A 12,694-nucleotide genomic window follows, 5' to 3' on the forward strand; every position below is an offset into this window, starting at 1 on the left:
CAGGTCATCCCAACATCTGCAGCCCTCGACAGAGAGGAGACCCATTGTGGGTAACCCATTTCCACAGGCAGTTTCTCCCAGTGTCTGCCCAAGTCTGGCTAAGTCCAGGGTTTTTACAGTCTTCAGAAGTGTATGCTGACTGGTCCATGGGCTCCCTGGGCAGGCCCAGAAAAAGCACCTTAAGTTCTCACTCTGGGCCACAGACTTCACCTGGAACTGAGAGCCTGGCCCCTATGCTTCAGGCCATCCCTGGCTTGAAGGTGGGGCTTCACCGAAAGAGACCTGCCCCTTTCCACCCAGGAGCCTGTCTGCCAGGGGCACCTGCAGGCCCATGATGAGTCACCCTCATAACCCCTTTGGCCTCCCTCTTGTGCTCACTGGCACCCAAAGTCTGGAGGGGGTCGAGGTGGTAGGAAGCTGGCATGTCAGCACTACCCCAAGGCACGCAAACCCAGCCAGGCTGCAATAGTGCCCACGCTAGGCTTCAACTTTGCTCCAAAATCAGAGCAGGAGCCAGGAACTGGAAGAGGCCAGGCAGTGGGAGCAGGCACTTCTGAGCCTGTGGGGGAAAGGGGTCTTCCCGGACCTCCAAGAGCGCAGGGATGCCTGGGTCTGCAGCTAGGGCTGAGTGATTGCAGATGCACCCGTGAGGGTGGGCTCCCACCCCACTAACTCATAAGGGGGCAGGGATCCCGCTGTTCCTGGCTCCTGCCAGCTCCATGGAACATGCAGCCCTGGCTGCACAGCCCCCACTATGGCTGGCATTTTTGAAGCAGCTGCTCTAGACAGGCCTCCATTGCCATCAATGGGGTCTTGCTATGTTGCCCAGTCTGGCCTTGAACTCTTGGCCTCAAGTGATCTTACTGCTTCAGCCTCCCAAGTAGCTGGGATTACAGGTGCATGCCACCACTCCCGGCTCATGTCAGTAAACTGACATCTATTCTGTTTCATTGATTCTAAGAGGCACTAAATTGGAGTGCTTCTTACAATCAATGATGTTTTATAACTGTTATCAGTCAGGTAGCAGTGTGATGGAATTGTGTGAAAACCTTCCATTGCATCTTTCTGGTAAGATGAGGCGTAAGGGTGTCTTAGAAATACAGTCATTCTTTTAATCATCTGCATAGTCTACAGAACAGATGCACATAATTTATGTAATTCTCCACTCACACTAAATTCTCTAAAGAATTTCTGGATTAAAGGGTAATAAGCACACTAAAAATGTTAATAGGCGGCCGGGCGCGGTGGCTCAAGCCTGTAATCCCAGCACTTTGGGAGGCCAAGACGGGCGGATCACGAGGTCAGGAGATCGAGAGCACCCTGGCTAACATGGTGAAACCTCATCTCTACTAAAAAAAATACAAAAAACTAGCCGGGCGAGGTAGCGGGCACCTGTAGTCCCAGCTACTCGGGAGGCTGAGGCAGGAGAATGGCGTGAACCCAGGAGGTGGAGCTTGCAGTGAGCCGAGATCGCGCCACTGCACTCCAGCCTGGGCCACAGAGCGAGACTTCGTCTCAAAAAAAAAAAAAAAAAAAAAAAAAATGTTAATAGGCATTGCCAAAGTCTGTGAAATTATGCTCCTGATAGTGAGTAAAAGTGTCCATGTCTAACACTGGGTATTAACAGCAATCTTTTAAAATATTTGTTAATCTCAAAGATTTCAGGAGTGTTTTAAATCATTTTTTAAAAACATTTGATAACTTTGCTGCCCTATGTGAAAAAAAACTTTTTGAGATCATTGTACATTCATCTGCACTCAAAAGAAATAATACAGAGGTGAGGCCGGGTGCAGTGGCTCAGGCACGTAATCCCAGCTGACTTCGGGAGGCCGAGGCAGGTGGATCACGAAGTCAGAAGATTGAGACCATCCTGGCTAACATGGTGAAACCCCGTCTCTACTAAAAATACAAAAAATTAGCCGGGCGTGGTGGTAGGTGCCTGTAGTCCCAGTTACTAGGGAGGGTGAGGCAGGAGAATGGTGTGAACCCGGGAGGCGGAGCTTGCAGTGAGCTGAGATTGTGCCACTGCCCACTCCAGCCTGGGCAACAGAGCAAGACTCCGTCTCAAAAAAAAAAAGAATACAGAGGTTTTATGTACACTTTATCCAGTTTTCTCTAATGGTGACATTTTGGAAAACTATAGTACACTATCACAACCAAGATGCTGGCATTGATACTGTGGTATAAGAAATACATATACGATCTTTGTCCCTAGTTCCTGGCAGAGTTCCTAAAACCCTTGGACTACTCCGAGTGATAGAAGTGTCTTTTGTTATTCATTAAGTCCCTTAATGAGGTGCCTATTGGTGGGTCCCTAGATAGCTTCAGAAACAGAGGAATCAAGGATGTGATTAGATAGGGTTATCCCAGCTACTTGGGAGGCTGAGGCAGGAGAAATGCTGGAACCCAGGAGGCAGACATTGCGGTGAGCTGGTATCGCACCACTGCATTCCAGCCTGGGCAACAGAGCTAGATTCCCTCTCAAAAGAAAAAAAGAAATTTCAGCCCTACCCTCTGACTTCTGGGAAGGGGAGAGGGGCTGGAGACTGAGCTCTATCACTGAAGGCCAATAATTTAATCAACCATGTCTATGTAACAGATCCTCCATATAAACCCCTAAGCAATGGAGTTTGGAGAGTTGGTGAATACATCCCTGTGCCAAGAGGGTGACACACCCCAACTCCATGGGGACAAAAGCTTTGTATTCGGAACGCTTTGGGTCTCACCCTGTGTACTTCCTCATCTGACTGTTCATTTTTATCCTTTAAAATAAACTAATAGTAACTATAGCTTTTTTTTTAGTTCTGTGAGTCACTCTAGCAAATTACCAACTTCGGGGCGAAGTACTGGGAATCCCAAAATTGTAGCCAAGTGAGACAAAAGTGTAGGTAATCTGAGGATCCAATATTGGGGTTGGCATCTGAAGTGAGGACAGTCATGTGGGACTGAGGCCTTAACCATGTGGAATCTGACACTAACTCCCAGGTAATTAGTGTCAGAATTGAATTGAATTGTTGGACATCCAGTTGATGTTAGAGAATCAGAGAACCGGAGAATTGGTTGGTGTAGGAAAAAACATCTCAGATAAAATCGACTGGCTCTTGTTCAGATTTCCCCAGTTTTACCTGTACTCATTTGTGTTTGTGTATGTGTATGTACTTAGTTCCACGTAATTTTACCACATGTGCAGATTCATGTACACACTGCCACAGTTAAGATACAGAACAGGTCCCTCACCACAAGGATCCTTCCTATTGCTACTTCCTTCCCCTCCTTAATCCTTGTCAACCATTAAATAATTTGTTCTCCACTTAGATAATTTTGTCATTTCAAGTATGTTACATAAAAATCTTTGCAAATCATATATTTGATATGGTACCAGTATCCAGAATATATGAGAAACACCTAACTCAACAATAAAAACAAAAATAACCAGGCAGGTGTGGTGGCTCACACCTTTAATCCCAGCACTCTGGGAGGCTGAGGAGAGCAGATCACTGGAGGACAGGAGTTCAAGACCAGTCTGGCCAACATGGCAAAACCCTGTTTCTACTAAAATGTAGCGGGGACTGGTGGCACATGCTTGTAATCCCAGCTACTCAAGAAGCTGAGGCATGAAAATCACTTGAACTCAGGAGGCAGAGGTTGCAGTGAGCCAAGACTACACCATTACACTCTAGCCTGGGCAATAGAGCGAGACTCTGTCTCAAAAAGAGAAAAGGATTTTGTATTAGTCTGTTCTTACACTGCTAATAAAGACATACGAGACTGGGTAATTTATCAAGGAAAGAGATTTAACTGACTCACAGTTCCGCATGGCTAGGGAAGTCTCAAGAAACTTAACGACCACGGAGAAAGGGGAAGCAAACACGTCCTTCTTCACAGGGCAGCAGGAAGGAGAATAAGTGCCCAGCGAATGATGGTTTTATGTCACTATGATGAGAACAGGATGGGGCAAACCACCCCCATGATTCAATTCTCTCCACCTGGTCCCTCCCACAACACATGGGGATTACGGGAACTACAATTCAAGATGAGATTCGGGTGGGGACACAGTCAAAATGTATCAGATTTGAATAGACATTTTCCCAGAAAAGATATACAAATGGCCAATAAACCCAAGAAAAGAGACTTAACATCATTAGCCATTAGGGAAATTCAAACCACAATGAGATGTCCCTGCACATCCATTAGGATGGCCATACCCAAAAAGATAATAACAAGTGTTAACAAAGATGTAAAGAAAGTAGAACTCTCATACATTGCTGGTAGGAATGTAAAATGGCGTGGTCACTTTGGAAAAACAGTTTGGCAGTTTCTCAAAAAGTTGAACACAGAGTTACCATATGACCCAGTATTTCTACTCCTAGGAATATATCCAATGAAAGCAAATATCCACACAAAAAGTTGTACACAAATATTTATAGAAACATTATTCATAATACTAAAGAAGTGGAAACAACCCAAATATCCATCAACTGATGGAATTGCAACAAATTAATTTGTAATGGCAATAAAAAAGAATGAAGTACCTATTATAAAACAGATGAACCTTGAAAACACGCTAAGTAAAAGAAGTCAGTCACGAAAGACTATATACTGCATTATTCCATTTATAAGAAATGTACAAAATAAGCAAATATACAGAGATAAAATAGAATAATGGTTGCCTAAAGCTGGGGGCATACAGAGAATCTGGAGTGATGGCTAATGGGTACAGGGTTTTTTTTTTTTTTTTTTTTTGAGACGGAATCTTGCTCTGTAGCCCGGGCTGGAGTACAGTGGCCGGATCTCAGCTCACTGCAAGCTCCGCCTCCCGGGTTTGCGCCATTCTCCTGCCTCAGCCTCCTGAGTAGCTGGGACTACAGGCGCCCGCCACCTCGCCCGGCTAGTTTTTTGTATTTTTAGTAGAGACGGGGTTTCACCGTGTTAGCCAGGATGGTCTCGATCTCCTGACCTCGTGATCCGCCCGTCTCGGCCTCCCAAAGTGCTGGGATTACAGGCTTGAGCCACCGTGCCCGGCCAGGGTTTCTTTTTATGGTGACAACAATGTTCTCAAAGTAGATCGTGGTGATGGTCACAAAACTCTGAATATACCAAAAAACCACTGAATTGTACACTTTAAGCAGGTGAAATGTGTGGTATGTGAATCATATCTCAAGTAAAACATAAGAATGCTATATAAATGGAATCATAAAGTGTATAACCTTTTGAAAGTAGCTTTTTTCACTCAGTATAATTTCTGGAGATTGATTCAGGTTGTTGCATGTATGAATATTTTATTCTCATTCCTTTGTATTGTTGAGTAATATCGCATTATATGAATCTACTAAAGTTACTTTTTATTCATACTGAGAATGAGTATCTTTTACTATAGTACCAAGTAATATTCTTTTCTCCTGCGAGTTGTTTTTTCATATCCTTGGCACCTTTTCCTAATACCCCCTTTGTATTAGTTCTTTATCATATGTACTACAAATTCTTTTTCCCAACTTAACTCTGCTTACAATGATTTTTGCAATTAAGTTTTTAATTTTTATGTAGTGAAATATTCTTCTAGATTTTCTTCTAGTACTCTTAATGGCTTTTAAAAAAATTAAAATCTTTAATTAAATCTTAACTTATTTTAGCATAAGAAGTTAGCAAGTAGAATCTTTGGATCCACCAGCAGTGTGATATAGTAGAAAGATCCAGGGGCTAGGAATCAGAAGGATTGGGTTCTAGTCTTGGCTATGCCACTTCCTAGCCCCCTCTGGGCAGACAACCAGTCTGTGGAACCTGCCTTTTATGCTTACCATAGTTTTGGTAAATAAATAAGATTATAGACTTATAACAGGATTCTCAAAAAATGTTCAACAGATGCCTCTTTATGAAAAAAACTTAAAACATTATATATATATATATGCTTGTATCACTTACAATACTATTCTCATTTCATGCGCTATCTACTAGAAAACTCACACTGTCAGCCTCAGACAGAGGTAGCTTGCCCTCCCGCAAATCCTGTGTCTAAAGAAGTCAAGTGGGCCGGGCATGGTGGCTCAAGCCTGTAATCCCAGCACTTTGGGAGGCCGAGACGGGTGGATCACGAGGTCAGGAGATCGAGACCATCCTGGCTAACCCGGTGAAACCCCGTCTCTACTTAAAAATACAAAAAACTAGCCGGGCGAGGTGGCGGGCGCCTGTAGTCCCAGCTACTAGGGAGACTGAGGCAGGAGAACGGCATAAACCCGGGAGGCGGAGCTTGCAGTGAGCTAAGATCCGGCCACTGCACTCCAGCCTGGGCGACAGAGCAAGACTCCGTCTCAAAAAAAAAAAAAAAAAAAAAAAAAAAAAAAGAAGTGATTTGCCTAGGGTCACAGGTGAAGTCTAAAGAGAAGCTGGTTTCAGAAGTAAACCCAATTAGCTATACCCCAGCCTTCCTCCTGAGTCAGAGACCACCATTCTTCTGCCCGCTAAAAATGAACTGTCATCTTGTATTCATATCTATATTAAAAAGAAAACAAATGAATGAAAAACTACTGTCTGAAAAATGTACAGCCTATAATTAGGAGGTGGTGGGGTGTTAGCAGAGAGTAGAATCAGAGGGCTGAATTTCAAGTTATAGGCTCCTACCTTGCTTCCGACAGCCTGGGATTTTGATAAAGGCCCCATAGTCTGTCACCATAGCAACCTATAAAGATGGGGGAAAAAATCAATGTCACATAAATAAGAATCTTTCTTTTGTAGCATTTAACCTAATCTCCCCAAATTTGTACTTCATATTGACTGCCTCTGTATGCTACAAAACTGCCTAAAAATGATGCTCTGTCAAACATTCTTTCTGGGTTTTTTTGAAATTTAGACTGACAGGTATGTGTGTACACATTAAATACACTGGTGAGATTAGAGTGTTGTCACATGGTGTGATGATACTGAGGAATACCCAAATCCTATACCCAGTAAAATCAACAACGGAGTTTCATGAACAAAGGGAACATATTGATATTACCAAAGGAGTTTCATGAACAAAAGGAACAAAAAGCAAAAAACCAGGTAATAAAGTTATGCTTTATATTAGCTAGGACTGAGGCCTCCAAACCTAATACAGAGAACTTTAACAAATTTGGGATGGATCACGCAGGGCATTCTTCCCCTCATACCTGAACTTCAAATCAAACTACAGCATACAATCTGTTATATTTAACTCCAAGTCTGAGTCTTGGGTTTCATCAAGACAACTAGATAAAAAGTCAATACATACACATCTGACAGAACCTGATCTAATCAGAGAGAAAGAGTTGTCCCCCCAGTCTTCTGCAGAGCTGTCTAAGATGAAGAAGTTAGAGGCTTGATGGGTCGATGTAACAGGCAACCAATAAATGTTCGTGATGAAAGGCCCAGAACCCTTGCCAGATAAATCATTAACCCAAGCTCTAGCTCTCTCTTCCCTCTGTAGCCTACCCCATCCCCCCACCTGTGGATTGAGGGTAATGTTGTCACTATATACTGAATTTAACACTAAATGTTTATTTGTAAAATATTCAATATAATCTTACATATATAAACTTTATTCTTTTCAGTGGCTTTAATTAGCTGCTTCATCTTGAGCACTGTTTCAGCTTCACCATAACTAAAACAAGGGGAGTAAATAAAACAATCCCAACTACACTGCTATTTACTAATATATACTGAATACTCACTATATGCAAAATAATATTAAAAATGCTTTGCATAGTCCTCATGTCACTGTATGGAGTTGGTACTATTATTCCCATTCAATAGATGACAAAAAGATGCATGAAGAGATTAAGTAACTTATCGGAGGTCCAAAGCTAAATAAGTAGCAGAGCTGAGATTTGAATCCGGAATCTTAAATACACTAGAGTTGCTCACGGGTTCTCTCTAACTATAAAATTCTAATGGCCAAAAGCAATGTGGTATCCGATATCCAATCTGTTCCTAGCAACAATCCTAGAAAGCATATACAGTAGATCTTATGCTGCAAATGAAGTGGAATAGTATAGGTGTATCTGGGTGCTATGCCATGTGCCTATAGTCCCAGCTACTCCAGAGGTTGAGGCCAGAGGGTGGCCTGAGCCCAGGAGTTAAGTCCAGCCTGGATAACATAGCAAGACTCCATCTCCAAAGAAGCATTTAAAACAATAAAAGAAAAAATAACAGTATAGGTAAAGAAAGTGAACAGGCTTTGGAGTGAAAGATGTGGCTTCTAATCCTAGCTCTGCCATTTCCCACCTGTGGGATCTTGCACATGACTTTCCTTTCAGGGCCTAAGTTCCCATTTGTTCTCACTTTGCTGCTGCAGGTAACAAATGATGTACATAAAGTGATTGACATAGGTATATGGCACATAATGGACATTCAACAAAGTGTAGCTTTTCAATAATTTACAGTCTAAGACACTGAAGCACAAAAAGATTAGTGACTGGTAGGAAGGCACACAACTACTTAAGAGTTAGGGAGGCCAGGCGCGGTGGCTCATGCCTGTAATCCTAGCACTTTGAAAGGGCGAGGCAGGTGGATCACCTGAGGTCAGGAGTTCGAGACCAGCCTGGCCAACATGCTGAAACCCTGTCTCTACTGAAAAAATACAAAAATTAGCTGGGTCTGGTGGTGGTGTCTGTAATCCCAGCTACTTGGGAGGCTGAGGCAGAAGAATCACTTGAACCTGGGAAGCAGAGGTTGCAGTGAGCCAAGATGGCGCCACTGTACTCCAGCCTGGGCAAGAAGAACAATACTTCATCTCAAAAAAAAAAAGTTAGGAATAGAACCTAGAACCTCGGTCCCTTGACTACCTAGTCCAGTGCCTTATACTTCACCAAATATCATCATTACCCACTTCAAGGTTAGGATGGAAATAGATAAAAACTTTCATTCTCATTTTTTAATGGAGACATTGGGACTGAGCACTTGAATTAACTCTCCAAGACACAACATGAAGAATGGGTTACGAACCAAAAGTTCTAAACTCATGTTTTATACTGATGAACATGTTATGCTGGGTTAAGAACCAGAGAGTCCCAAAGAAACAGTACAATCACACAGACACTTAAAATCAAGGCAAGGTACAGCCAATGAAATGACTTTAGAGATTAGCTGGTCCAGTTCTACCATGTTTCAAATGAGGAACGTAGAGATCAGAGATACAAAGTGCTTACCTGAGTTTACAAAGCAATTTGTTCTTTGTAAGAGAGGGCCACATAATAAAGAGAAGTCTCCCAATTTTTAATTGAAATAAAAGCAAATCCCTTCTTTCTGGACCAAATGAAGGCACTTTGGTTTTTGTTCCACAGTTCTAGAAAGCGGACTGAAAAGTCTCATACTGTGTAACAACATTATTAAAGAACATAATCATCCAACAAACTTAAAAATAGCATCTGGGTCAGGCACAGTGGCTCACACCTATAATCCCAGCACTGTGAGAGGCTGAGGCAGGTAGATTACTTGATGCAAGGAGTTCAAGACCAGCCTGGCCAACATGGCAAAACCCCATCTCTACTAAAAATACAAAATTTAGCTGGGCATGGTGGCACATGCCTGTAATCCCAGCTACTTGGGTAGTTGAGGCACAAGAATCGTTTGAACCCAGGAGGTCACGGTTGCAGTGAGCCAAGATCATGCTACTGCACTTCAGCCTGGGTGATAGAGCAAGACTCTGTCAATAAATAAATAAATAAGTGAATAAATAAATAAATAAATCTGGAAGTTAGAGCCAAAATCCCCTCGTTGCTGTAAATTAAGACAATCTCACTTTTCAATCCTGAAGCTCCAGTGTCACATTACGGTCTTTAGAGGTAATGTAACAGACCTTAATTTGGCCTCTCCCAAAAGGAAAGGTTAATATGCTCCAGAATGGATGCACTCAACTGTTCAGGCATTGTTTCAGATTTCTAGCGCCAGGTGTTTTCATCACTGTGTCTCCTAGAGTGCAGTCACACCTGCCATAGATGATCATGCAGTCTGCCTGGTGTCCCAACAATAATTAGTCAAATAGCTCAGGGGAAAAAATTCAGTAACTATCTCAACTGAACTCATCAGAGCTTGGGTAAAATAAATTTCCCATCTTCAGATTATAGGTGGCAAACGGCCTTGAAACTTGTTATCACCATAATCTAAATGAAGAATTTGAGGCTCAGGGGCATAAGTTACTTGTCAAAAGTCACTAAGTTAAATAGTAGCACAGCCAAGTACAACACAGACTTTTTTTTTTTTTACTTGTAGTCCAATGCTATTTCGACCCTATCAACATGAATCTCCCCTCAGCATTTCTTTGGCTATGGGAAGCCTAAGCCAAATCCCAAGTCTCACTGTTATGCTTGTACCCCCTACCATGTATTAATATAATGCACTCTGCTACCAACATGCTTCTCAGAGAATGAGAGGATGAATATTGGCTTCTCAGCTACTTAATTACTAGGTCCCAAATCCCTGCTGAGTTCACCAAGAGAAGTGCTGGGACATGGGCTGAAACACCACGTTCTTCAAGGACAACTAGTCCTATGAGGCTTGGGCTCCACTTTAAGCACCTACCTACTATGTACAAGACACCATGTCAGGTACTGTGAAATAAAGACAACTTTAAAAAAGGGATGCCCAGTCATTTTAAATGAATTTGAAGTAGTTACCAAGACATATGAGACAATCATGGCCTCTGCTCTACAGTAACTCACAATATAGTAGTGGTGAGAGACACATACAAGTAATAATAATACAAGACAGACTAGGATAAATGCTGTAACAGAAGTGTACAAACAAATGACCGTAGAACCACCAAATTTATCTATATTCCTCCTATAACTCAATTCAGTCAAAAGAATTCTCTTGGTTGGGTGCGGTGCCTCATGCCTATAATCCCAGCACTCTGGGAGGCCAAGGCAGATGGATCACTTGAGGTCAGGAGTTCGAGACCAGCCTGGTCAACATGGTGAAAACCCATCTCTACTAAAAATACAAAAATTAGCTAGATGTGGTGGCATGCGCCTGTAATTCCAGCACTTTGCGAGGCCGAGGTGGACGGATCACGAGGTCAGGAGATTGAGACCATCCTGGCTAACACGGTGAAACCCCGTCTCTACTAAAAAATGCAAAAAATTAGCTGGGCATGGCGGCGGGCGCCTGTAGTCCCAGCTACTTGGGAGGCTGAGGCAGGAGAATGGCGTGAACCCGGGAGGCGGAGCTTGCAGTGAGCCGAGATCGCACCACTGCACTCCAGCCTGGGCGACTGAGACTCCATCTCAAAAAAAAAAAAAAAAAAGAATTATCTCATGGGTCTTTTTGGTTCCTCCATACATTTATGTAAAATTGGACAACCCCAGCTGCAGTTTAGCAGAAAGTAAACTTGGAAAGAGGATCTGATTTAGAATCCTAGCTTTGCCATTTATTAATCAATGGACGATTACTTAACTTCTGAGAACAGTCTCTTTATTTATCAAACAGAGTTAACAATTTCTTTAGGGAGATTCAATAACACAGAATGTGTGAAAGTGCTAGCATAGATTAGGCTTACACATTTTTTTTTTTCAATTTTAATGTAACTCCTCTTCTTTGTAAATATTGGATACTCATTAAATGTTCATTGGATGAATATTCTGAAAAGTTTCTTCGTTCCAATTTATCATATTTCTCTTTCCCTAACTCCAAGTCACTTCTAAACCATCCCTTTTCAAAATATGCTACTGAAATAGTAAGTTAGAACTATAAAGTTCTCTCTGAACATTCCTAAAGACCATCCATCCTTGATAGTAATATATAAAACCTACACTAATTCAAGCTCCATCTCATATAAGAAAAAGCTGTAGGTGGCCGGGCACAGTGGCTCACACCTGTAATCCCAGCACTTTGGAAGGCTGAGGTGGGCAGATCATCTGAGGTCAGGAGTTTGAAATCAGCCTGGCCAATATGGCAAAACTCTAAAATACAAAAAATTAGCTGGGCGTGGTGGCTGATGCCTGTAGTCCCAGCTACTCCGGAGGCTGAGGCAGGAGAATCACTTGAACCTGGGAGGTGGAGGTTGCAGTGAGCCAAGATTGCATCACGCCACTGCACTCCAGCCTGGGCAACAGGGCGAGACTCTATCAAAAAAAAAAAAAAAAAAAAAAAAAGGAAGGGAGGGAGGAGAGGAAAGGAAGGAAGAAAGGGAGGGAGGGGAGGGGAGGGGGGGAGGGAGGGGAGGGGAGGGGAGGGGAGGGGAGGGGAGGAGGGAAGGGAGGGGAGGGGAGGAGGGAAGGGCGAGCTGTACGTTAGGATCCACTTTAGAAATCCGAGTTATTCTGTGGAGAGCAGAGTGTTCTTCCCCTTCTTTTGTGCAGCACCTGATGAGTGAGGGCTTCATGATCAGAAAAATCAGTTTCACCTCCAGTGCTACACTTCCTTCTTCTGAGCTCTGGTACCTTACTAACCTCTGGGGATACCATGAGCCATAAAGAAAAAGGACAGAGGCTTTAAAGAGCAGAGTTGTTTGCTATTTGTTAAAATGGTATTATCCTTTGTATCTTGACTATTATATTACAAGTTGGGATCAACTTAACAGAAGTCAAGAGCCACAATTATCTATAACTGACTGACAGTTACAAAGTCTATCCTCCAAGACCTCACATTATTAGGAGGTAAAACTTCTGTCAACCATACAAAGCAAGTATGAATGCAAAGTATGAATATCAAGCACAAATGATACCATTAAAATACTACCGGCTCA

At 42.7% G+C, this 12,694-nt stretch overlaps 1 protein-coding gene across 5 annotated transcripts in view; it reads right to left on the bottom strand.

The window, feature by feature from the left end:
- The window catches only part of ZCCHC17 (zinc finger CCHC-type containing 17), a 68,104-nt gene that overhangs the window by 40,029 nt on the left and 15,381 nt on the right, over positions 1-12,694 (bottom strand). For all 5 annotated transcript variants that reach the window (XM_028842043.2, XM_015133162.3, XM_015133152.3 and 2 more), the window contains 1 exon segment: positions 6,616-6,673. In XM_028842043.2, coding sequence (XP_028697876.1) covers positions 6,616-6,673 — 58 coding nt within the window.

Source organism: Macaca mulatta, chromosome 1, assembly GCF_049350105.2.
Source record: "Macaca mulatta isolate MMU2019108-1 chromosome 1, T2T-MMU8v2.0, whole genome shotgun sequence".
Taxonomy (NCBI): domain Eukaryota; kingdom Metazoa; phylum Chordata; class Mammalia; order Primates; family Cercopithecidae; genus Macaca; species Macaca mulatta.